Here is a 22,284-nt window from a genome sequence, read left to right as displayed (position 1 = left end):
TGTGCATAAAAAATTTATGAAAATACATAAAATGTGTGAAAAACATTAACAAAATTCCTGCAAAGTAGAAATGAAGTAGAGGTCATTTATTTTCCAGCTGCCTCGCTTTGAATTCCCGCCTTTGGAGCCGTTTTTCTTTCTTTGAACTCATCATGATAACAAGCGCTGATATGTCAGTGCAGCTAATCTCAGGCTTTAATCCCAGTAACACATCGCCTCCGTGCTGCATCACCTGCTCCTCCTCGGTCTGATCTCTATTCGATCGATCTGTGACAGCTCTTCCTTAGTTGATCACTTCATTCACTGACACCTCGACTTCTGTGAGGTAGCTGATGCGTGGCTGACCTCAGCAGACCTGTGCGAGAGTTCAGTTCATCTGTTTTCAACTTTTTGAATTCTTCTTTGCTCATTTTAATATTTTTACTGCATTTAAACTTCTTAAACTTGGATTAGAGATGTGTTTTAATTCATAGACAAACAATATATTAACAACTTGAACATACTGATAAGATGCCTTTGTTTTTTCCCACCTTTTATTATTGCACTGCTCTAAAGAGCGCACCAGGACTTTTAACCTGTAAATGGAGCTTATGTAGGTGAGAGCGGTGTGTCATGTATCATTCTGGTGTTTATCATTTTAATGACCACAAATTTACTGTGGTTCCTCCACAACAATAAGTTAACACAACAAAACACACCTGTCAGCTTTTCTTGTCTTCTGAAACTGGAATGAAATGTTCCCATCTTTAAAGCATCATTGGTCAGCTTCTGTTTTAACTGTGTAAAATATATCAAAAGACTTGAAGAGTATAAAATGCTAAAAAGCTTTAAAGGTGGGGTGGGTTTTGATTATCGATTTATCGATTAAAATCGATTCTAACTTGGATAACGTGATATTGATTCATTAAAATCATGAATCGATTTTTTAATATTAATTTATTTTGCCCGAAATGCCAGAATCTCAGGTTAAACCTCACAAAATTTAAACCACCAAACAACTAAAACAGTAAATGAGAGCAGTAACACAGATTCTTCACAAAGATGTAAACACAAAGCGCGGACCCGCCGACGCATCAGAATCAGTGAGATGTCGCCTTTCTTACCCGATGGCACGGACACGGTCGGGGCTGAAAGCCGACAGCTCGCTGATACTGATGTTTCGGCGATGCCGTTCAATAAACTACTGAACAAATTTTAACTTTTTAAAATTATGCGCAATTGCAAAACGCTTAGCTGTGTCTCTAATAAAACCTCTGTAACTTTGCTCTCAGCAGCATCAGGTAATGTTCATATGTTGAGTTATAAAAACCCAGGCCAGGAAAATCTCCTTCATGTTTTTCTGTGTTTTATCTTCAGCTACTTTGACACAAAGGAATCTGCTGTGACGTTCACACCTTTGATAAAGTCTCACAAGTGTCAGCTTTCTTTTTATAGATACAAAAATATGGAAATGTACTGATGCATGATCTGAATTATAATATTTCGGACTGTCTGAGGCAAAATTTCCCCGATTCAAATCGAATCGAGTCGTGGATCAAATCAATTCTAGAAATCAGTGACGATACCCAGCCCTACTTTAAAGACCGCCCAGATGGCGTGTTTTACTTAACACATTCATGAGCATCTCAGTAAGAAGCTGAGCAATGCTTCGACTTCCTGTTGCAGACAGTTCATGCGGACATCCACGCGGCCACCGGGAGCTGCGGAGGTGGTGCGGGAGATCCAGAGGGATCACAAGGACCAGAGGATCGGTGTGTCGGTGGAGCGTGATGAAGACACCAGCTGGCTAACTACACCTTTGTTGTAAAGGCTAATAGTTTATAGTCTGTATATAAAAGATATAAGGAGCCGACCTTCAGTTTAAACTTCATTCTGATTGAAAAACTTTTAAAAGGAAACACTGGAGATGAATTAATTGTGACGTAGAAATCAGAAAGTTTATTTACAGAAACAGTTTCATGAAGGTAAAAAACTTGATCAAACATGGCAGATATTTACAGAAACCTCTGCTGACTCATCCTGTGGCGTTTGCTCCTCAGTACACTTTGGCCCTGCGGAAGAAGACGTAAAGTATGAACTTTAGTATTTAAAGAAACGACTAAGATTTGTACCGACCCAAAAAGCTCACACGAGGACGCCGTCACCTGGAGAAGGCAGATATGGAGATGAGCCCGAGCAGGAACTCGAGGCCGTAGAAGCAGAGCAGCACGGCGTTGAGCAGGAACTCGAGGCGCAGGATGAAGGTCTGCAGCAGAAGGTAGTACACGGCGAGCGCGGTGCAGGGAAGCAGGACAAAGAGCGACACACAGGAAGCCAGAGAGCGCTCGCACAGGTTTCCCTTCCAGCCTGGATGGAGACGCAGTTTGACACTCAGTTTGTGACGTGCATGTTGTGTGTGTGTGTACGACATGTTCTTGTGAAGCACTTTGTTGTCAGACACATAAATGTCTGAGGCGACTGTTGTTGTGATTTGGCGCTATATAAATAAAATTGAATTGAATTAAGTAGGAGATGGTAGGAGCAGCAGAGCATGAACTCAAGACAGATAAAAATCATCTTATCTGACTTCTTAAAGGACATGAAAGACCGTTCCTGTTATGAATAAAGATTTATTCAAAATGAGACGTGACTTTGCTCACCATAAAAGATCCGCAGAATCTCAAGAGCGAGGAAAAGCAGCAGCAACACGACGTCCAGAACCAGGTTATCTGACGGGTACGGCAACAAAACTCCTGCAGAGAGCAGACATCAGAACGCCATCAACATCAATATGACCCCATCATCATCAGCCTCTCCATCTAACAAACACCATCATCTTCATCACCATCATAATCCTCTCCTCCGGTTTAAACTGTGGAGGCTGTTAATTGGAATTAACCTGTTTAGATAAAGTTCCACAGCTACAGTGGACCCACGTATGACTTCTTAACAAAGTGAGTTTCAGGCTGCAGCTGAACAAAAGCAGGATATTAAGCTTTTTTTAATGTAAAAATAAAATCTTAAGTTAAATGTGTCTCGATCTTAAAAAATAAAAGCACTTTGGACTGAGTTCAGACTTTTGTGGGTTAGGCGTACATCAGCAGACCTCCTGAAGGACCCAGATTTCGTGGTTTATTACACGCCGGGCTACAACTGTGCACTTTCTGAGCTTGGAAGCTTCGACGGTAAATCAAGTGCACCTCAAACTCAGTCCCAGTTCAGCTCGAGCTCACAGCGGTCGGTCAAAAAACCTAATTCTCTGTCTTATGTAATCGTCTGTGTGAACGGCACCACCACCATCTCAAACTCTGTCTCTGAGTTCTGCGCTGCAGGAGAAAGAGGAGGTAGAGGAGGATGCTCTCACACACCTTTATAGATGAACATGAGGACCTCGGCCAGGTAGAAGGCAGCAAAGTACCAGCTGTTCAGGTAGAACAGCACCTGCAGAGGAGCGGACGAGAGCTAATGAAGAGGAGGTCAAGGAGAAACAACAGCAGACACAAAGTCACATGACCTGCAGCTCTCCGTTAGAGTCAGGTGAAGGATACGATTGGTTGGCTCTCTGCAGGAAAAAAAGTGGAAACAAGAAGCAGAGGAGTGAGTTACAGACCACAAACAGGACAGATCAGATTATTGATTAACCTGCTGATTGTATTGGTGATCTTGATAATATTATTAATGATATAAAATATTTAAATATTTATTTAAGTGATTTTGTTGTACACACAGATTTGCAGGTGTGCTTTCTTTCTTCTGTCTCTTTTGTCATATCTTTGACATTTCTAATGTCTGTGATTACTTTTACTGCATTTAGTAATTTATTTATATTCTTGTATTATTCTATTCTTTATAAAGCAGCTTTGAGGTCCAGGATGTCTGAACTGAGGATTGTCGTTCATGCATCTATGTCATCACTTCCGAATTATTGCAATTTTCAAATTTCTTTGTTCTCTTGTCTTAACAAAGCTCCGCGAGAACGTCTGCAGGTCATTCACAGTGCCACTGTGAGGGTTCAGACTGAGTCACTGCTGATTCAGCTGCTTCAGAGTGCACTTCCCCTTGTGGGACTAATAAAGGTATATCATATCATATCATATCACTTTAAGAGTATGGTTTTGACTTTTAGAGCTTTGCAGGGACCGGAACCTACGTACATCTGTGAATTTTAACATCCATGCACTGCCAGTAGCTTCAGGTGGTCATGTTGTCAGGCTCTGAGTGTCTGAGATCTGTGGAGTCTTTCAAAAGTCAGACTAAAACTGACATTTTTAAACTTCCCGTTTAATGTGTTATTTTGTGTTGTTTTTTAGGCTTTAGTATCCTTTTTTCAGTGTTTTCCATGTGGCTAACTGAACTGAAGAGACTAAATAAGGAACCACAGCTGCTATTTCTGTGTAAAAACATGTGCTGCGGTTCTTTATTAGTAACGTTAGCGTCTCTGACTCTGCTGAGGTTTGATGAACTGACAGAAACCTGACGTGTTCGCTGCGCTGATCACGCTCAGCCTGCTCAAAAATAAATAACCATATGCCGTTTTATTCGACCAGTACACTCTCCTGTAAATTCTCCACTGACTTTAACCTATGAAATATTTCACACTTTAACCCTGCACCATCACCGATTTATCAACAACAAAAACCTCACACTCACCGGGCGCCATGTCCGCTTCGGCCCTGTTGCCGTGGATACCGTTTGATTTGTTCTACGCATGTGTGAAAAAGGCTTTTTCCCGCTTTGGTCTTTCACAGTAAAAGACCACAAGATTATTTTGGTCTAACAGTAATGCAAAATAATAATAACAGGTATAACAACCCAGTTTTACTCATGAAATGAAATATTTGTTTTCCTTTGCTAAATTAAATCAATAAATATATATTATTTAATTAAACAATGTTTCGTAAAGGCACATTTTGATTATTTTTTTAAGTACAAAACCTAAAAATAAAAGATTAATCATGATAACATTATTTATCATTCATTTTAGAAGCCCAGAGCGTTTAGAACTACGACACCCAGTACCCTCCTGCGGTTAGCCGATTGGCCAGAGTGCCGCAAGGGTTTACGTGGCACTGCTGTGACAGGCGCATGCTCAGTTTGAGTTCCGTGTGTCCCGGCAGGAAGATGGCGTCGCTCCGGATCAGGATGCAGCCGTGTCTGTTTTCAGTTTTACTCCTGAACGTTTTGTGCAGCTTCGTCTCCGCGCTGTACTTTCACATCGGAGAGACCGAGAAGAAATGCTTCATCGAGGAGATTCCGGACGAGACCATGATTATCGGTGAGAGGGGGGTGGGGGATCTGTAGGATAATGCTAGCAGCTAGTTAGCCGAGCAGCTAAAGTTTAGTGTGTCGTGTCTTCAAATGTGTGTGTACTTTTTGGAAAGAAATTAAACTTAATTAAAATAAATATTCTAAATAATAGTTCACGATAGCATGATTTATTTTTATAGGAAGGGGAAAAAATCGAAACTTTAAAGTGTGATTAAAGTTTTCATAAAGGTATTTTTCCATTAAAGAAAGCTGTTGAAATAATAATCCATCAACACTAAGTTTAAAGTGGATCCTTTGGTCCGTTGAATCCTCCTCTATAATTTAATCCAGGTTATATTAAAGGCAAGTTTATCTCAAAGTTAATCAGCCCTCCTCTGTTTGAATGAGAGAAACTACCACATGGTACACACCATCAGCCGGCAGGAAATCTGTCCGTTCAAAAAAGCTTTTCTTTCAGCATCTTAATCTGCACAATTTTCATCAGGTTAAAGGTTAATTCGGAATCATTTCAGGTGCACCTCCTTTACTAATGCATCTGCAGATAAAGTAAAGCAGTGAACTGAGAGTTAACTTCAGATTGTGATAGTGAAGGAGTTTTCTAAAGAAAACAAAGAAAATTCTGTTGCTGTTGCATTTACTGAAACATAAAGTTTAAAACATAAAGAAAAAAGTCGACATATTCAACTGGAAGTTGATAAACTGATGTTGGTTTCAGGTCCAAACCATATTCATTCAAACTGCTCACTAATCAAGCCGTGTGTCTGTGCAGGTAACTATCGGACTCAGCTGTATGATAAGCAAAGGGAGGAGTACCTGCCGGCCACTCAGGGTCTTGGCATGTTTGTGGAAGTCAAAGATCCTGATGACAAGGTGAGCATAAAGTTCATGTACTTAAAGAGTCTATGTGGCGTCATGCTGTCGTGGTTAACGCTCAACTGTACAGCCACATATGCCTCATATGTGAAAGGTCCTCAGATGAAGACCAGGAGGAGACAAAAACCCAGACTCAGGAAGTCACAAGCTCCGTGTCAGTCCCAAGCCCGGATAAATGGGGGGATTTCGTCAGCAAGGGTACCTGGAACAAAATAAATCAAACGTGTGGATCCATCCTCTGTGGGGATCAGCTCAGAGTAGCTTATATATTTTGATATGTGCAGTATTTTTACGCCTGGACTGTGCTCGAGGAGCTCGGCAGGATTCACAGTAGTTCAGTTTAAAATGTTCCTCCTTCAGCTCATACTCTGAATCAACATGTATTAGCTCCTCTGCCTTTAAGCCAACTTGTTCTGATTGGCTGCCAAAGCTTTGAGCAACAGGTGGGTGGGGCTTCCTTGCTTTGCGAGATTACAGCGATGCAGGAGAAGGAAAAAAGTGTAATAAACTGAGTTTTCAGAGCAGTCTGCAGCTTTCAGCTCTCAGGAGTTACAGTACAAATGCTGAGACTTCTGCTTGATGTGGAAGATGTTTTGTTTTTTCCCTGCAGGTGATTCTGTCTCGACAGTACGGCTCAGAAGGACGCTTTACCTTCACGTCGCACACACCTGGAGAACATCAGATCTGCCTTCACTCCAACTCCTCCAAGTTCTCGCTGTTTGCCGGCGGCATGCTGGTGAGGAGACGCTCAGACATACAAACGAGAGCTTCAGCAGTTTATTCCTTTCTGTTCTGATCCGTGATGTTCATAACCGCGGTTTGTGATTTTTGTGATGTGTTGCAGCGCGTTCACCTGGACATCCAGGTGGGCGAACACGCCAACAACTACGCTGAGATCGCTGCCAAGGACAAACTGACGGAGCTGCAGCTGAGAGTCCGACAGCTGGTGGAGCAGGTGGACCAGATCCAGAAGGAGCAGAACTACCAGCGGGTCAGTCAGAAACGCCTTGGCGCTTTTTTGTTTTTGTCAGAAACGCATGAAGACCCTGAACATGAATCAAAGCTGCTCGTCTCTCAGGCTCTTTGATTTTATGTACACGCCCCAAAAAAATCAGTTTAACAGAACATTTTTACCACTTTGCCGGCTGTCAGCACCAGTTTCCTGACAACATGAAGCCTGTACTCTCCACCAGACTCCATTCATTAAAACAGATGTTTTACCTCCTGATGTATTCCTGCCTCAGCTGGTCATTAAATTTATTATGACTTAAAGCACAAAAAGTCACCAAAGTAGAAAAGCAGGAACCCATTTTCTGTTTCTGTCAGTGGAGTCTACATTTATTTAATTCAAATTAGGGCTTTCAGTATTTTATTTGTTCCTGAGTAAATCGGTTTGGCTGAGATTAAATCATCTTGTCTTTATTTTTAGTTAGCACATACCTTAAACACTTAAAGCTGGAAGTTAATGATAGTTATATAAGAGCAGATGCGTGCTGGTGCAATAAGTTGTACGTTTTACGTCCAGTGGATGCATGATCTGATTAGTCGACTAATCGCAAAAATAATCGGTGACTAGTCGACTATCAAAATAATCGTTTTTGGCAGCCCTAGTTCAAATATAAGGTTTATGTTTAAACGTTTAGTTATTTTTATTTTTTTTGCAACTGTAAATGTTCAGACACTGTGTATTGTCATAGCTGTCAAAAATGACAGCGTTAAGGCAAGGCAAGGCAAATTTATTTGTATAGCACAATTCAACAACAAGGTGATTCAAAGTGCTTTACAGAGACATTAGAAACAAAAACAAAGGTTTAACAAAGGTTAAGGTTTAACGGGCGCCCCCTGCTGTCTGTTTTTCCCTCAGTATCGTGAGGAGCGTTTCCGTCAGACCAGCGAGAGCACCAACCAGCGGGTCCTCTGGTGGTCCATCGTCCAGACCCTGATCCTGGTGGCCATCGGTATCTGGCAGATGAGACACCTGAAGAGCTTCTTCGAGGCCAAGAAGCTGGTGTAATCTGGAGTCAGAGGGTGTGCGTGCATGCGTGTGTGTGTGTGTGTGTGCGTGCGTGCGTGTGTGAGTGTGTGTGTGGTGTCTACTGATGGATGCAGTACTTAGTGGCGGGCGGCAGAAAAGACCCAGCTGCAGGATTTGGCTTGAAAAACATGTTTAAGATTTTTGTTGTTACTGTTTTCGTCACCAGCCGTGATCGTGACGAGCGTTTAACCTGACCAATCAGGGAATGTGTGACCCACCCTCTCCTCCATATTTATTACAGCGCCCGGCGGCGGAGCAGTTTTAGATTTTCTCCCCCTCGCTCGCAGCATGTGTTACTGGCCTATAGCGATGCAAGTCTGCGGGACATGATAGTCACGTATACGTGTGATCTGAGCTCAGAAATGATCATCCAGATTCATTCATTAATCCACAGATCTGATGGTTACTGAGACGACGTGTGATCTCGGCGTTTGCATACTCGTTACCAGGGACGGGAAAGGTTTCTCTTTTTTGCAACGCTGACTAAAAGTGGGGCGTGATTTTAACGCTGCCGCTCACGTTATTAAAGATCTGAAACGGTCTTATTTTATTTTACTGAAACACAGAGTTGTTTCGATGTTTCACTTCATCACATTACTTTCAGGTTCTGGATGTTTGTACGCGTTTTTTGTGCTGGTCGGCGTCGCTGCAGCTGTCCTCTGTGTTTCGAGTCTGCTGCTTTTGAGAACATCTGAAGCAGGCTTTGCTCACTGTAATCAGTCGCAGAACTGATTTACTGAAAGACTCCTGGAGCTACTTCAGTTCAGGGGCTCGTTCGAGGCTTAAGACGATTTTCAAGGAAATGTGATATCTTTGGTCGACCGTTCAGGGTGATGGTCGCTGATCTCAGTTCAAATTTTTTCTGTTTTCAGATGAGATTTAGTTTCTTTTTAACAATAAAGGATGGATGGTCGTGTTTTCATTTTTTAGAAATGTTCCTGTAGGCGGGCTTTAAATCAGATGGTGAAATATTTTGGGGTCGGGAGAGGGGCTTTTTATTATTTAGCGTCCATGTGAAACTCTGTGATTGCACTCAGAATAAAGTTCAGTTGGTTTGAAGGATGGCGTGGTTAAATGACATTCTTGTAATATTCCCGCCAAAACACAGCTCATAAAGTCACAAAAGAGTTTTTATACACAGTAATTGTTTTCTTTTAAGGGCAAAGATATTTTAAAAGAAACCTGAGTATTGTGACTGCAAAATATAATAAAATTAAAACAAATCAAAGTGTTTGTGTGGTTGATGAAGTCAAATTTAAACTGCTGTTATAAACCTTCAAGAATCACCGTCTAAGGTGTAAAACTCGGAAGTGTTATTGTATATTTGGGACGTTTAATCCAAACATTTTCAAGTATTTAATATAAAATCTACTGCTTTAATTAAAGTGATCAGGGATTTCTTTGTTGGTGGAGAATAAAAACTTTTGTGTTGAAGCAAATTTTCTGCTTAAATTCTGATTTGATGTGTTTGTACTTGAGAATAAATTTGAGATTCTGATTGGAATTAAAAACGATGGTGGAAATAAAATAAGATCAAAGCTGCTGCTATTAACAAAATACGGTATTAAACATCTCAAACAGCTTAAATGAAAACAGAAAAAGGATCAGTGTGTTTCAGTACTGTGCACAAGTTTTGAGCCGCCCCGCATTTCTTTGTTTTCCATCCAAAGAGCCAAGCTTTGTTTTTCAGCACATCTCCGGGCTTCCTGAAGGTCTTTATAAGTTTTTCTTTCTTCGTTATGTTACTGAAAAGTTGTTGAAATGAAAACAACAAGAATAATGTCTGTTTTTAGACATCTGATGCTTTACACTGAGTTTCTTTTTCTTCCTTTTTTTTTTTTAACACCTAACCCAACAGTAGAATTAAACCGTACACAGGATCTTGCTGATGTTATACAGTCCGGTCCAGAGATTAGACTTATGCAGGGGGAAACTGTTAAAGACATTTTAAGCTATAACCAGAATATGTGATTTTTGTGAATTTTAATCTATATTTATTTGCATTCTTTGCTGTATTACTGTTAAAATTGATTTAATAAATCAAGAAGTTGAAGATGAGCCTCTTCATCAGAGGTTTGGGCTGATGAGGTTTTGGTTGTCTGCAAACAGCTGAGGCAGCACATCCAGAACAGACCTGACAAATTGGGGTTTCTGAGGATGGCTTCATTCTTGACTTGCTGCTGTACCAGAGTGACACTCAACTGCAGTGTCCCCCCCATCAGCACATATAAGAGCTACAGGTACACGGACACAGACAGGCGAGTAAACAAGGCTCCTCTGAAGTCCACCGAAGAGATGGAGAAGAAAGCGGCTCCTCACTGTACGTGGCACTTCGTCACCAGTGATGATGCATCTCATTCTCAATAGGAACAAAAACAAGTTAGCCGCTGTTTTGTCAACAGAGGTGAAGGTGGAGGCGTGTCCTCAGTGTCCAGGTGCTACAGTGACACCAAGAGGAAGGAGCAGGTGAGCTGCTCTGATGTCATCAATGTCAGATCGACATGCTGGTCCACCTCCAACATTGCCCCACACAAAGAGGTGGTGCATCCAGATGTTTGCATATGCAACGGATGTCGGCCTCATCCACGGATCATCTCCTGGTGGGACTGCAGGTGACCTGTTACTTACTTTTTCAGGATTCAGGTGTTCTTAAAACTAACAGAGCACTAAGTAGGGTAAAGGATCATTTATGTTATAGATGTGCGGTTAAACTGAAATCTTTGGTACTGAATGAGAACTGCTCTCATAAAAATAACAGGTTAACATCTGTGCAGGTTTGTCCAACAGGATTGAAACATCTGAAGAACATCTGTTGTTACTTTACAGCAAAACAGCGTGTCATATTCTGTGTTAACAACAGCAATATTAATAATCTGTGGCACAGGTGGCAGTAAAACAGGGATATGTTTTTGTTCAGTCACTAAACTCACAGCAGGTCTCCCTGCGGATGTGCTGCTCCTTTAATGAGACAAAAACCATAGGAACCTTTGCTTATACTCGCCGCTGTTCCCCATCGGACTCGTATAGAGGTTGGACCACAGTACAGTCAGCTTGGTGTTCTTTCAGCGGGTAAAAACGCTGAAATATGCTTCCAATCGGAGCCTGTCGTGTTACATTTTTGTTTTAACAGAAATAAAAATTTAGCAAACACTCGCATAGGCTCGGTGACCGTCGATAAAGCCCAGGTTATAGCCGGGAGGAGCTGAGTTTGGACCCGGAGCGGCGATGTGAGCGAACCGCTGATGCTACGTGTACAGTTAGCTGCGGAAGCTAACAGACCGGAGGAGGATTTAAATCTGAGCAGATGTTAAGCAGCTGTACGGCGGCAGCAGACCGGGGCACAGAGCCGAGGGCCGGCATGGAGCACAGTCTGGTTTCCGTCAACACTTACAAATGAGGAAAGATGGAGGAGAAAAGCCTGAAATAACCAAGCTATAATTTATAACAACAAGAAGGAGAGGAGAGAAGCTGGTCCGACTTTACAGCGAGTCCGGCAACATGATGTATTCATCCAGGAGGAAACCCGTGCTCTACTTCAAAGAGGACAGGAGGTGAGAGGAGAGCATGAAGTTTGTTTTTCCTTTCTCTTTCTTATTTTCATGCTTTGATTTAGTTTCAGTAAGTTTGCTACAGCCGAATATCAGACTCACTGAAGGTTCAAATATATCACAGAGGTTAAAATCACTGAAATAATCTAAGCCGTAAAAAGTAACTATACAGAAGAACAGATTTCAGAGGGAAAACTAGAGAAACTGTCAAATTTACAAGGAAACCTTGCCCATACGGAAACAAATTGCATATATTCAAGAAAAGATAAATAATTTTTTTCAACAAATGTCAGATTTACTCGTAAAAAAATATACAGCAGAAAATACAGCACATTTACGGGGGAAAACTGGCAAATTGACAAGAGAAAAGACCGCCAACTTTCCAGTAAAAATGGGGACATATGCAGGGGGAAATGCCTCAATAAAAGTCATGCTGTTTAAAAAAAATGTTGTTGGTTTTGTTTTTTATAAAAAAACAAACAAACGTGGCTCTTTCAGTTTAACAGCCTGCTTTATGGGTTTTATTTCTGGGTGTTACTGTTACACTGAAGGGAGGAACTCATGTGAATTCATTGATTTTAAATTTCTTCTTTGAAAAATGTCTTTAGCTTGTTTGTGTGGTATTAAAATTAAATGTAAAAGAAGTGATGGGAAATCACCAGAAACCTCATTAATATTCTTTCTCGGCTTTGAAGAAGTGATCCATCTAAAGCTCCTGGGCAGCAGGAGAAGTGAGTAAAACTTCAGCCTTGTTGTTTCCACCAGCGGTTCCCAAACTGTGGTTCAGGGACATCCAGAGGTGCTTAAAGTGATTCTGTCAGGGAGTCTTTCTTCCTTTATCTTTCTCCAGTTTGTCATCCTCACATCTTAAACTTAATTTGTAGCCCAGAGTTACTCTAGTTTTCAAATTTTCGGATTAGTTTTCATTATTATTGTATGGAGAGCGTAGGACAGAGGTGGTGGACTTTTTGACTCTTTGTCTTTTAGAGGGTAAACACATCCATCAGAGATTGGTCAGAATTAAAATTAAGACTAAGGAATAAGGAGATTTCCTCTGTGTTCATTTTAGTATTCACAAAATCATTTAAGAGGCTGCCCCTCAGGACTCAACCCAAATCATCATCATCATCATCTCCTTTATGGCGACAGATTTGTCACAGCAGCTTTAAGTCTTTGCACTTTTCTTCTCCATTAATGACTTTTGCATCACACCAGGTTATCTTTAAGGAAATTCCCCATGCATTGGTGAAGCATGTTAACTGTTTTTGTCCGATTCACTGTAAAAATGTCCAAAGTTGCCACCCTAGAGTGTCAACATGCACAGCAGCATGGTGAGTTTTCTGCTTGAGACACAGTTTGGGAACTCATGCTGTTGCCTCCTTGTTTCTTCGTTTTACTGATTTCTCTGCATGCTTTGAATATTTGAGTCACAGCTTTTATGTTCAGCAGCTTGTCGACTAATCGTGATTTAAAGAAATGTTCTTCGAAACAAAAAGTGCAGCATGTGTGCATTCAGGTCTGAAACAGAAAATCGGGTGCTTTTCTGCAGTGTTAACACATTTTCAGTACCTTAAATAAAGCCAATTTCTTTCAGACTAACAGATTCAGAGATATTTGGGTGTGGCATGGTAGTCTTTACTGAGCCCAGAGAGCTGTGAAAAGTGGTGACAGTAGTAACAGTAACTTTATTTTTATATTTAAGAAAGAAGCACAAAGACAGGAACGTTTTCACCAACAGAAGATATAAACTTTAGATGAAAGGGGAAGTATAAAGTGTTTTGTTGGAGCGCTGATATCGATGTGAGCACACAGACATGATGTAACAGCAAGAAAATGCTGATATCACCACAGACGGGAAGTAATAGAGGGTGGGATTCAAACCATCAGGGCCAAAAACAGAACAGGATCAAATAAACCCAAAGAAAACATTTTAAATTTACTTTCACTTCAGTTTCTTCTTTTTCTTTTCTTCTTGTTTTTGTTGCCTCAGTGATTTAATTTCTTAGCTTCCTCCTCGAGGTCCCTGGAGGTAAACCGGTTTACTTAAACGAGTCCCGCAGGAATGTAGCGTGTGCTGCAGGGTCAAAAAACATTTCTACACACAGATTAGTGAACAAGGCTGAATTCTACTTCATGACTCCACCCATTCCTCCAAATATGGTCACTTCAAGAAAACAAGATGGTGGCGATGAAAAACGCCAACGCTGAGGCTTCAGAAATTGTCCGCGAGGAAATGTGAAGAGTGCATGACAAAATAAACAATAATAGATTAGCTCAATGTTCATCACCTGGTGATGGTTTGTTGCTTGTGGACTTTTCTGACTACAGTTGCCTAGGTAACCCTCTGACACTGCACAGTCATCTCAGTCAGCGGTGTCCTTCGCTCTGCCTGGTTGTCACTTGGCCTCCTACTTTGTGCCACCAGTAGTCGCTTTATTTCATCACCTAAAATTATTGACTTTCTACAGTCGCTGGTAGCCACGCCCCTGCTGGGATGCTGCTGGTCATTTCATGTGTTCGCCCTCTAATATTAGTGTACTGGTTTGTTGTGTTCACTGACCACAGGCAGTAGGATTCTCAGGTTTTAAAACCTTTTCAGACGTGTTTAACAGCTCATGTCGAGGCCTGAGTCAGTGGTTTCCAGAGTTGCAATTTTATGTTGTTAAATAAAGTGAAATCATTTCTTTGCACCTGTAAATGAGCCTTAATCTGAACCCAGCCAATCTCTGACCACTCCACTTCTTCTGTGCATCAGGTACCTGTCCGGTAAATGCACCGTCTACAAGCTGTTCGGGCTGTGCATGGTGCTGGTCCTCGTCTCTCTGCTCTGGCTGCAGCTCAGCTGTTCAGGCGACATGTCTGCGACGCACGGAGAACGATGCATGCCCCAACAGCCGGCGCCACCCTGCCCGGCCAGCGGTCAGGCGTCCGTGGTGGACGACCCGTCTTGGGGGCCTCACAAACTGGCCGTCGTAGTTCCCTTCAGAGAGCGCTTTGAGGAGCTACTGGTGTTCGTTCCCTTCATTCATGCGTTCCTCAACAAGAATAAGATTCGCCACAAGATCCTCATCATCAACCAGGTGGATCACTACAGGTGAGGCATCCTCTCCAACCACAGAAGAAAATATGTCAAACAGGTGGCCCAGGGATCAGAACCGGTTTGCTGTTGCTCACTTTGATGGCCACTTTTCAAGAAAATGCTGCATTTACAGAGATGGGAAAATGTGGGAAATGAGAAATATTTCTGGATCTGTGTGATTGTTTAAGTCAGAAAGATGAAACATACATTCAGTTAGAGAAAGTCAACACCCGAAGGTTTTAGCCACGCTGCTATAATCTGTACTTTGTAATAGGGCTGGGCGATATGACCCAAAATTCATATCTCGATATTTTTTAGCTGGATGGCGATATAAGATATATATCTCTATATTTTTTTTAAAGCCATAAGTTAAGAACAAAAAGAGAGTTCTTAGTCACACTGTGTCCCAGATGTCACACGGGCACTTTTATTTACATACAGCGTAGATGTACATGAAGAAATTACTCAAAAATTAATTATCAGCATTTATTAAATAATCATGGTCCATAAATAAAAGAAAACAACGTTGTTTTTGTGCATAACAAAAAGCTCACAATTGTGCAGTCAAAATGTAAACTAATAGACGCTGAGCTTAATAACAAAGAGACAGATTTCACAGCTGCACCACGTCTCTGAACAGGTGCCATTTGTGGTCCTTATACACACACAGTACGTATCACTCCGCGAGGCTCCTCCTCGGTAGCCGTAATCCTCCGACAATCCATCAAGCGGTGCAGCTCCGTAGCTTAGCAAAGTTATATTAAAACATTTGACAGATTGCTGAGCGCTGTGTACCACATAAAATCGGTTCGCGGTCAGTAAGCAGAATTCATACATAAGGTGCACTGTCGATTTTTGAGAAAATGAAAGGATTTTAGGCCGTGCAGCCCCTCCTGGCTGCATGTCGTTAGCGCGGTTAGCTCGTTAGCGCGGTTAGCTCGCTAACACGTTGACGCCGTCCAGCCCCACGCACGGTAACTCGCTAACGGAGATTTTCCGCTTTCATCTTGTCATTGCCTGCAGGTGAAGCTATGGGGGAGGCGGAGTTGTGTTCAGTGAAGGAGAGGCGAGGCCGAGTAACGTTGCGTAGAGACAAAAGTGGACGAAAGAGAGGCAAACCTGCGGCTCCACAAGTATAATTATAACGTAACATAGACTATATCGATATAAACGATATTGTCACATCTTATATCTCGTATGAAAATATATCGATATTTTTAAAAAACTCGATATATCGCCCAGCCCTACTTTGTAATGTAGTGAATGTAGTGACAGGAAACTGCAATGCAAATGACTGTTTATCATCTTTTTAATAAATATCACTTCCTGTGATCAGTTAAATCTCAGAGGAGACGATGGTTTCAGCTTTGTTAACACGTTAGTTCTCAACTTGGCACAGTGGCTAAAAGCAGTTTTTACATCCCACTTTAATCTGTTCATGTACAGATGGATTATTAAATAATAAGAAGTGAGGAGACAGTTACTTAAAACTAGTTTTACATTTGTAATAATTTCTAAAACATTCAAACTTTAACGTTCAGAAGTAACTATGATGACAACAAACAGCCAAGTAATTAATGTGTGTGTGTGTGTGTGTGTGTGTACTCTGTTGTCATTTACTGATAATTTACACACATGTCCTGAAGACACCCTTCAGCAGTAGGTAGCAGATCTTTAGGACGAGAGCTTGGAGCTTGGTGGGTCACATGATCATCCGCTTCAATCCAGCATGTTGTTAAAGCGAATGGTCGCCTGTTTGTTCCAGATCGGGTCGAATATTGTCAGCGTTTCGCTGAGCACATTTTTTTTCACACTCTGAAACAAGAGTGGGTTGTCTCACCTTCCTTTAGCTTACCTGTATGTATTTACCTGTGCTCTGTCGCTCTGCGTTACCTCTGTGGCCTGCAGTGCAGCTGGATGTTCATGTATGATGTCACCAGGTGGGTGTTTGTGGTTAAAGGATGTAAAGAAGTCCACCTCGACAGCTGTGCTGGTTTAAACGCTGATTAACTCCAGTTTTGTTGTCATTTTGTTGAAAAAAAGGTTTCATCATCAAGGGTCAGAGTTCATCTGACCGATATCAGAGGTTTGCAGGTCTAGCAGCTGGTAGATAAAATGGAGTATCGACTGCATAAAAAGTTAGAATTCAAGTTGTTTTTGTGAAAGACCTGGAGCCGAGGGTTAACGATGGTGAAAATAAAAGGACCTAAAATGGATCCATTTGGGACGCCACATTTAGGAAAAACAAAAAACAAAGAGAATTTTCCTGCTCAGGCAGAGATTTTAAATAGAAGGATAATTTAAAACTTGCCATTGCAACAAACAGAGAAATTACGATAATGTGGATTTCTTACCTGTTCTTTCAGATTTAATCGGGCATCTCTGATCAACGTGGGCTACACGGAGAGCGGTAACGACACAGACTACCTGGCCATGCACGATGTGGACCTGCTGCCCCTGAACGACGCTCTAGATTACGGCTTCCCAGAGAAAGGGCCGTTCCACGTGGCCTCGCCAGAGCTCCACCCCCTCTACCATTACAAAACCTACGTAGGAGGAATCCTGCTGCTTACCAAGAAGCATTACCACATGGTACTGAGCCTCGCCACGCCGGCTTTCACACATTTTCAAAGGATCTCCCAGGGCTGCGAGGGTCACTGTGGCACATTAAGAAGAGTGTCTGGAGAGACACTGACCTGCATTTTAGTATTGTTTAAGACAATAAAGCCAATATAAGTGTCAGAGCATTGAGCTATATGAGATACCTCTGCTGAACGTCTCTCTTTACTGCTCTTTGCATTGGGGGAAATCTGAGGAGGGAATACATTTTGTCCCTGTGAGGTTAAAAAGATTTGTGCATAGATGGATGGATGAATATAGACCCTGAAAAGTATAAGCGGCAGTGGATGGATAGACCAGAGTGGGGGGTGCAGTTACTCAAATTGTCCACCAGGTGGAGTCATTTAACTGTCTGTGATCTTGGCTATGGTTATATCAGCAGATTTATGTTCTGTAGTTTAAAATAACATCATCGATGGTGTTTTTATTGTTGCTCTGCAGCTTTCAAATTTTAAATGAAGCTAATTCTTTGGCTCTGATGCAGAACATGAACTTTTACCCCCGTGTTTCCCTGCAGTGTAACGGGATGTCAAACCGGTTCTGGGGTTGGGGCAGAGAGGACGACGAGTTCTACAGACGGTTGAGAAAAGCAGAGTTACAGGTAACAAAACCAAAAAGAAAACCGCCGGAACAAAAAGACAACAAACAGCCTGGTCCTCATATCCGCCACATGGCGTTCATCATTGTTTTTAAAAAAAGAAGTTCACAGATGTTGCAAAAAGGCTTCCTGTTGGATCCAACAGGAAGTTCCACCAATTTGAATTTAAGAGGTGCTTTTTGTTGTGATTTTGCCATTTCCAGGCGGTTTTACTGTAGTCTGACGATGATGATGTGTGAGGAAGCAAGTTCTTGTTAAAGGGCATGGCTGTGGTGAACTCGGGAATACAACTTGTAATACATCAAAGTGAATCTTTGTGATGAAAGTCCAGAGGGTGTACTGTTACGGGCTCCTGCTGTTTTTTTTTCTCTGCAGCTGTTCAGACCGAGCGGCATCACCACAGGATATAAAACCTTCCTGCACGTCCACGACCCAGCCTGGAGGAAGAGGGACCAGAAACGAGTCGCTGCTCAGAAGCAGGTACGAGAATCCACCTGCTGCAGAAAAGCACGAGTGGGCGATTTTTAAAAATCCAGCTTGTTTTCATCGAGGCAGCAGAAACTAAAATTCATCAAATAATTTCACGTCAGCTTGTAAAGTGATAAAGTCGCATCTCTTTACCTTCACTCGTCTGCATGACTTGTCAGCTGCGGGTCATTGATTCCCTGCGATGAACTCCAGAAAACAAAAATACTCTTTGACTTTATTTTAGTCAATAACTTAACTGGACCTGTTGTACTTTTTCTTAGTACCTGTCACACATCGTGGTGGAGGTTTATAATAAACATGAAGTCTGTAATAATGAGCTAAGTGTGTGAACGGTAACCCCCGAGAGCCAAAAGCTCAGACTGCAGATGCTCCTTACACTCAGTTTACTCTTTTTTTTTTTGTTGTTGTTTTTTTTTTCAACAGTTGGGTCTGTATGATGTTACAGAGAGGGGATATCCCTAATACGGTCGTCTCAGGAGCCTAAACTCCTCCCACCTACTTTTCAGACTCAGAAGCTTGAAAGAAATATCAGATAAAGAAGGATTAGGATTATTCTGAACTGTGAATCATGCAAAGCTCCTTTAAAAGAGTCTAAGACTAAAAAATGAGGAGCTGAAAGAGAGAAGGGTGACAGAAAACGCTGTCGTAAAAATGTTTCAGCAGTGTAATTTTAATCTAAAACCATAAAATGTTAGCATTACACTAATGCGTGCTGATTGGCTAGTTAAGGATTTAGGTGGCTCCAGCAGACGTTGGAGCCAGCTGGAGGTGGTTGAAGGTGATGCAGGAGGCTTCATGCCCCCTTTTGCCTTCCTTTTTACATCCCGCCACCTCCTCGGTTCTCTTCGTGCTCCCTTGTCGAACGCCAACATGTTCACAGATCGTTTCATGTCGCTGCTGCACCCCTCAACTGCTGTCTCGTGTACCTGAGCAATTATGTGATTTGTGACAAAGTTAATTTTTTAGATTTTGTTGTAAACCTGAGGTTTTGGACTTTTTTAAACTCAAAACAATCTCCTCCCCCTCCTCCTCCTCTTGTTCCTTCTCCCTGTAGGAGCAGTTTAAGGTGGATCCGGAGGGGGGTCTGACTAACCTCCGTTATGAGGTGGAGTCCCGACAGGAGCTGACCATCAGCGGCGCCCCCTGCACTGTCATCAACACCAAACTGGAATGCGACCAGAACCAGACGCCCTGGTGTCTTCTGGGATAGCGGGCAGCCGGTTTGAGGACAGTGGTTCCTGTTTCTGACTCTTTTACGGATAAATCTGCAGCTGGAGCATCCAAACAAATGTTTAATTTACTCTTTGAGGTACATCTCCACATGAAAACTGCTGTTTTAGTAACAATAATTAATAATGAACGATGCGAAGATGGTTTGTCGGCATTTGACCTCTGACCTCAGCAGTCTGGACGGAGACAGATCCAGTTCAGGACTCGTGTTTTTCTGCTCTTCCTGGTACCTGCTGGCACGGCGTGAACGCAGACCTGCAGCCTGTTTTTTAGCTTTTAGACTCAGCTCGGGGCCGTGCAAATACATGCAGAGAGCGCCGCACGCTTCTCCGGGCGTCATGAGTGTCCGTTACTCCTGTGAGCGTCACAGGACTGATTTTTAGCTTTTTACCCACGATGGAGGTAAAGATGGAATAAAAACTCATCAGTCAGTGAAGTGAAAGTGTTTTTATTGTCCTGCTGAAATTGAGTCATTCCTTCATGTATTTTGTTTTTTTGTTTTCTTTTTAGGGAAGACTTTGGTCAAAATGGACGCTTGTAGGAGTGTTAGGGTCACTGTATGCTGATTTTACATTTCAGAAATAAACTTTCTGTTTCAACCCATCTATTTGTCTTCTGGCTGGTATTAAGCCACCGCTCAGTCATATTCACAGTGTAAACTTTTGTTTTTCTTTTTTTTTTCAGCAGTAAAAGTCACTTCCGGGTTACGGCACTTGTGTCCAATGGACAAAACAAAAAATCTTAATGGGATGTGTGTGTTATTCTTTTTGACTGTTTTATTTTGAAAAATGAATGAATTAATGATACATTGAGTCATTAACTTTGGTGCCTTTTTGGTGGTGTAAGAAACCAACGCTCCCGGAAAAATCCTGTACAAGCACAGAAGTGCCCGCAGTGTTAAATTAAGGAAATTTACTTAAGTACTATTCTGTAATTTTGATCATTTCCAGTTTAGCTCACTGGATTTAAAACTGCTTTTGCTGCAGTTCTCTGATTTGAAAATAAGAGCCAACCCGCTGGAGTGGAAAGGTCTACGAGGGATTTCTGACCTGCAGCTAACAAACAGTTCCTGCAAAATCCAATACTTACATTATGGTTTAAATATATTGTTATCTGATGGATCGGATACCTGAGGGAAGTGATTGGTGATGTTGCAGAGCTCTGTGTGTGCAATGCAAAGTAAAGATCTCTCTGTATGACATCATAAAGAGCCAGCAGCAGAAAAAAGGCACATGACACTGAGTGTATATCAGAGTTTGAATAACTTACACTGATTATTTATTATTTATCATGTTTCATATTGACCTCCAGCACTGGAACAGTAGCCACACAACAGCAAATGGACACAAACACTTCCTAAAGAAGCCTTTAGACTCACAGTTTGTCTTCTCGTTTCTTGTCTAACAGCAGCGTTAACACATGTTGATTAGCTCGGCTTTGTTTCACTGCTGGATATCAGCCACTCATGGCTCCCTGGAGGCCTCTGAGGGCCCCTGAAACCCCCCCATCATTTCTAGCAAACAGAAACCAGCTCAGATGGTACAGCTGTGGATTGTAGGGGATGAGCCAAATCCGGCAGTGGAGACAAAGAGAAGAGGATGGGGTGAATCTACACCTTCACCCCCCTCTGAGCTGTTCCCCACTCTGGGTGCAATTTTCACCTTTTGTTGGAGGTGACTGCGATGGGGAAAAAAACACCTCCACGCTGCTACAAATAGACCCGAGCAGCACTCCTGCTCTGCAGTTCTGTGCTAATTTTTTTAATTCCCCACTCAGTGATTATAGTGCTTTATCGGAGCAGTAATATCAGATAATGGAAATTGTATAGTAATAACTGAGAGAGCTGGGCGCCGCGGTTCACACGTATTTATAGACACCGAGGGCTCGGGAGCAGATGTGACGCCGACACTTAATTTTCAGCCTTAGTTAATGAATGTAGGGCATTATGCTTCTATTATGAAGCAATTAGCAAAAAATAAAATATAAACTTGAGGGATGAGAGGCTGTAATCATGTTTACTCCACGGCTAATAAAACACAGAGGGACCAGACAGAGGCAAAACAACCAAACGGCTCATCTGGAGGTTTTTCTCCTGGAACAAACGCAGCTTTTACACGCATGTGCAGAGCTGCTCAGCACTGCTTTCTCTGTTTGAACCATGTTTGTTTGGTGTTCAGTTTTCATCCTCAAAAACACCTGTGAGACGCTCAAAAACGCATTGTTCCCATTCAGCCGTCGCCGTGTCCACCTCTTTAGTAAATCTGCTGCAGATCTCTGAGGAGCCGATCCATGAATTTAAAGTTTAATCAGACATTAAAACACACCACAAAGTTTTACAGTGCTCATGAAGGAAAATAACCTCATTTTATTCCCCATCTATTTTCTTTCTCCTTTATACTCTTTTTATAAATCTGTCTAAACTCCACATTTCCAGCTCAAAATAATCTCAGTTTGTTCTTTCTATGAAACAACGACTTTTAGCTCCTCCTTCAAGACAGCTTTGTTCCGATTGGCTGCCTCAAAGTTTGACCATAAGGTGGGTGGAGTTTCTGCCTCTGAGCTGACT

At 42.0% G+C, this 22,284-nt stretch overlaps 3 protein-coding genes across 7 annotated transcripts; 2 read left to right on the top strand and 1 right to left on the bottom strand.

Annotated features, from left to right (window-relative positions):
* Positions 1–1,911: 1,911 nt before the first annotated feature.
* Positions 1,912–4,802, bottom strand: tmem216 (transmembrane protein 216). 5 transcript variants are annotated; one of them, XM_026184705.1, is made up of 6 exons: positions 4,630–4,802; positions 3,494–3,541; positions 3,348–3,420; positions 2,640–2,732; positions 2,129–2,346; positions 1,912–2,051 (listed from the first exon to the last, which is right to left on the bottom strand). In XM_026184705.1, exons 1-5 carry the CDS (start codon positions 4,687–4,689, stop codon positions 2,141–2,143), a joined length of 480 nt encoding a protein of 159 aa, XP_026040490.1. In that variant the 5' UTR covers positions 4,690–4,802; the 3' UTR covers positions 1,912–2,051; positions 2,129–2,140. The 5 variants fall into 5 exon arrangements, with proteins under 5 accessions (XP_026040490.1, XP_026040482.1, XP_026040509.1 ...); XM_026184697.1 differs by having other exon boundaries at positions 2,145–2,346; positions 4,630–4,798; XM_026184724.1 differs by having other exon boundaries at positions 3,348–3,441; positions 3,528–3,541; positions 4,630–4,691.
* A 247-nt stretch (positions 4,803–5,049) lies between these two features.
* tmed9 (transmembrane p24 trafficking protein 9) lies at positions 5,050–9,214 on the top strand. The gene is made up of 5 exons (XM_026184687.1): positions 5,050–5,254; positions 6,017–6,117; positions 6,731–6,856; positions 6,965–7,111; positions 7,985–9,214. The coding sequence occupies exons 1-5, from the start codon at positions 5,065–5,067 to the stop codon at positions 8,132–8,134; spliced, it is 714 nt and encodes a 237-aa protein (XP_026040472.1). The 5' UTR covers positions 5,050–5,064; the 3' UTR covers positions 8,135–9,214.
* A 1,952-nt stretch (positions 9,215–11,166) lies between these two features.
* On the top strand, positions 11,167–20,321 carry b4galt7 (xylosylprotein beta 1,4-galactosyltransferase, polypeptide 7 (galactosyltransferase I)). Its single transcript, XM_026184674.1, has 6 exons — positions 11,167–11,706; positions 14,459–14,797; positions 17,149–17,374; positions 17,919–18,002; positions 18,375–18,479; positions 19,543–20,321. Exons 1-6 carry the CDS (start codon positions 11,654–11,656, stop codon positions 19,696–19,698), a joined length of 963 nt encoding a protein of 320 aa, XP_026040459.1. The 5' UTR covers positions 11,167–11,653; the 3' UTR covers positions 19,699–20,321.
* The last annotated feature ends 1,963 nt before the right edge of the window (positions 20,322–22,284 follow it).

The sequence above is a fragment of the Astatotilapia calliptera genome, chromosome 2 (genome assembly GCF_900246225.1).
Source record: "Astatotilapia calliptera chromosome 2, fAstCal1.2, whole genome shotgun sequence".
Lineage (NCBI taxonomy): Eukaryota > Metazoa > Chordata > Actinopteri > Cichliformes > Cichlidae > Astatotilapia > Astatotilapia calliptera.
This window is presented reverse-complemented; position numbering and strand designations above follow the sequence as displayed.

Excerpts from the sequence above, each read along its gene's own strand:
- b4galt7 (XM_026184674.1), top strand. The coding sequence starts at position 11,654 with ATGATGTATTCATCCAGGAGGAAACCCGTGCTCTACTTCAAAGAGGAC. Across the intron at positions 11,707-14,458 it reads TACTTCAAAGAGGACAGGAG|GTACCTGTCCGGTAAATGCA; the intron begins GTGAGAGGAGAG and ends TCTGTGCATCAG. Across the intron at positions 18,003-18,374 it reads TGAGAAAAGCAGAGTTACAG|CTGTTCAGACCGAGCGGCAT; the intron begins GTAACAAAACCA and ends TTTTCTCTGCAG.
- tmem216 (XM_026184697.1), bottom strand. The coding sequence starts at position 4,689 with ATGCGTAGAACAAATCAAACGGTATCCACGGCAACAGGGCCGAAGCGG. Across the intron at positions 3,421-3,493 it reads ACTCTAACGGAGAGCTGCAG|GTGCTGTTCTACCTGAACAG; the intron begins GTCATGTGACTT and ends GCTCCTCTGCAG. Across the intron at positions 2,733-3,347 it reads CCTCATGTTCATCTATAAAG|GAGTTTTGTTGCCGTACCCG; the intron begins GTGTGTGAGAGC and ends TGCTCTCTGCAG.
- tmed9 (XM_026184687.1), top strand. The coding sequence starts at position 5,065 with ATGCTCAGTTTGAGTTCCGTGTGTCCCGGCAGGAAGATGGCGTCGCTC. Across the intron at positions 5,255-6,016 it reads GGACGAGACCATGATTATCG|GTAACTATCGGACTCAGCTG; the intron begins GTGAGAGGGGGG and ends GTGTCTGTGCAG. Across the intron at positions 7,112-7,984 it reads AGGAGCAGAACTACCAGCGG|TATCGTGAGGAGCGTTTCCG; the intron begins GTCAGTCAGAAA and ends TTTTTCCCTCAG.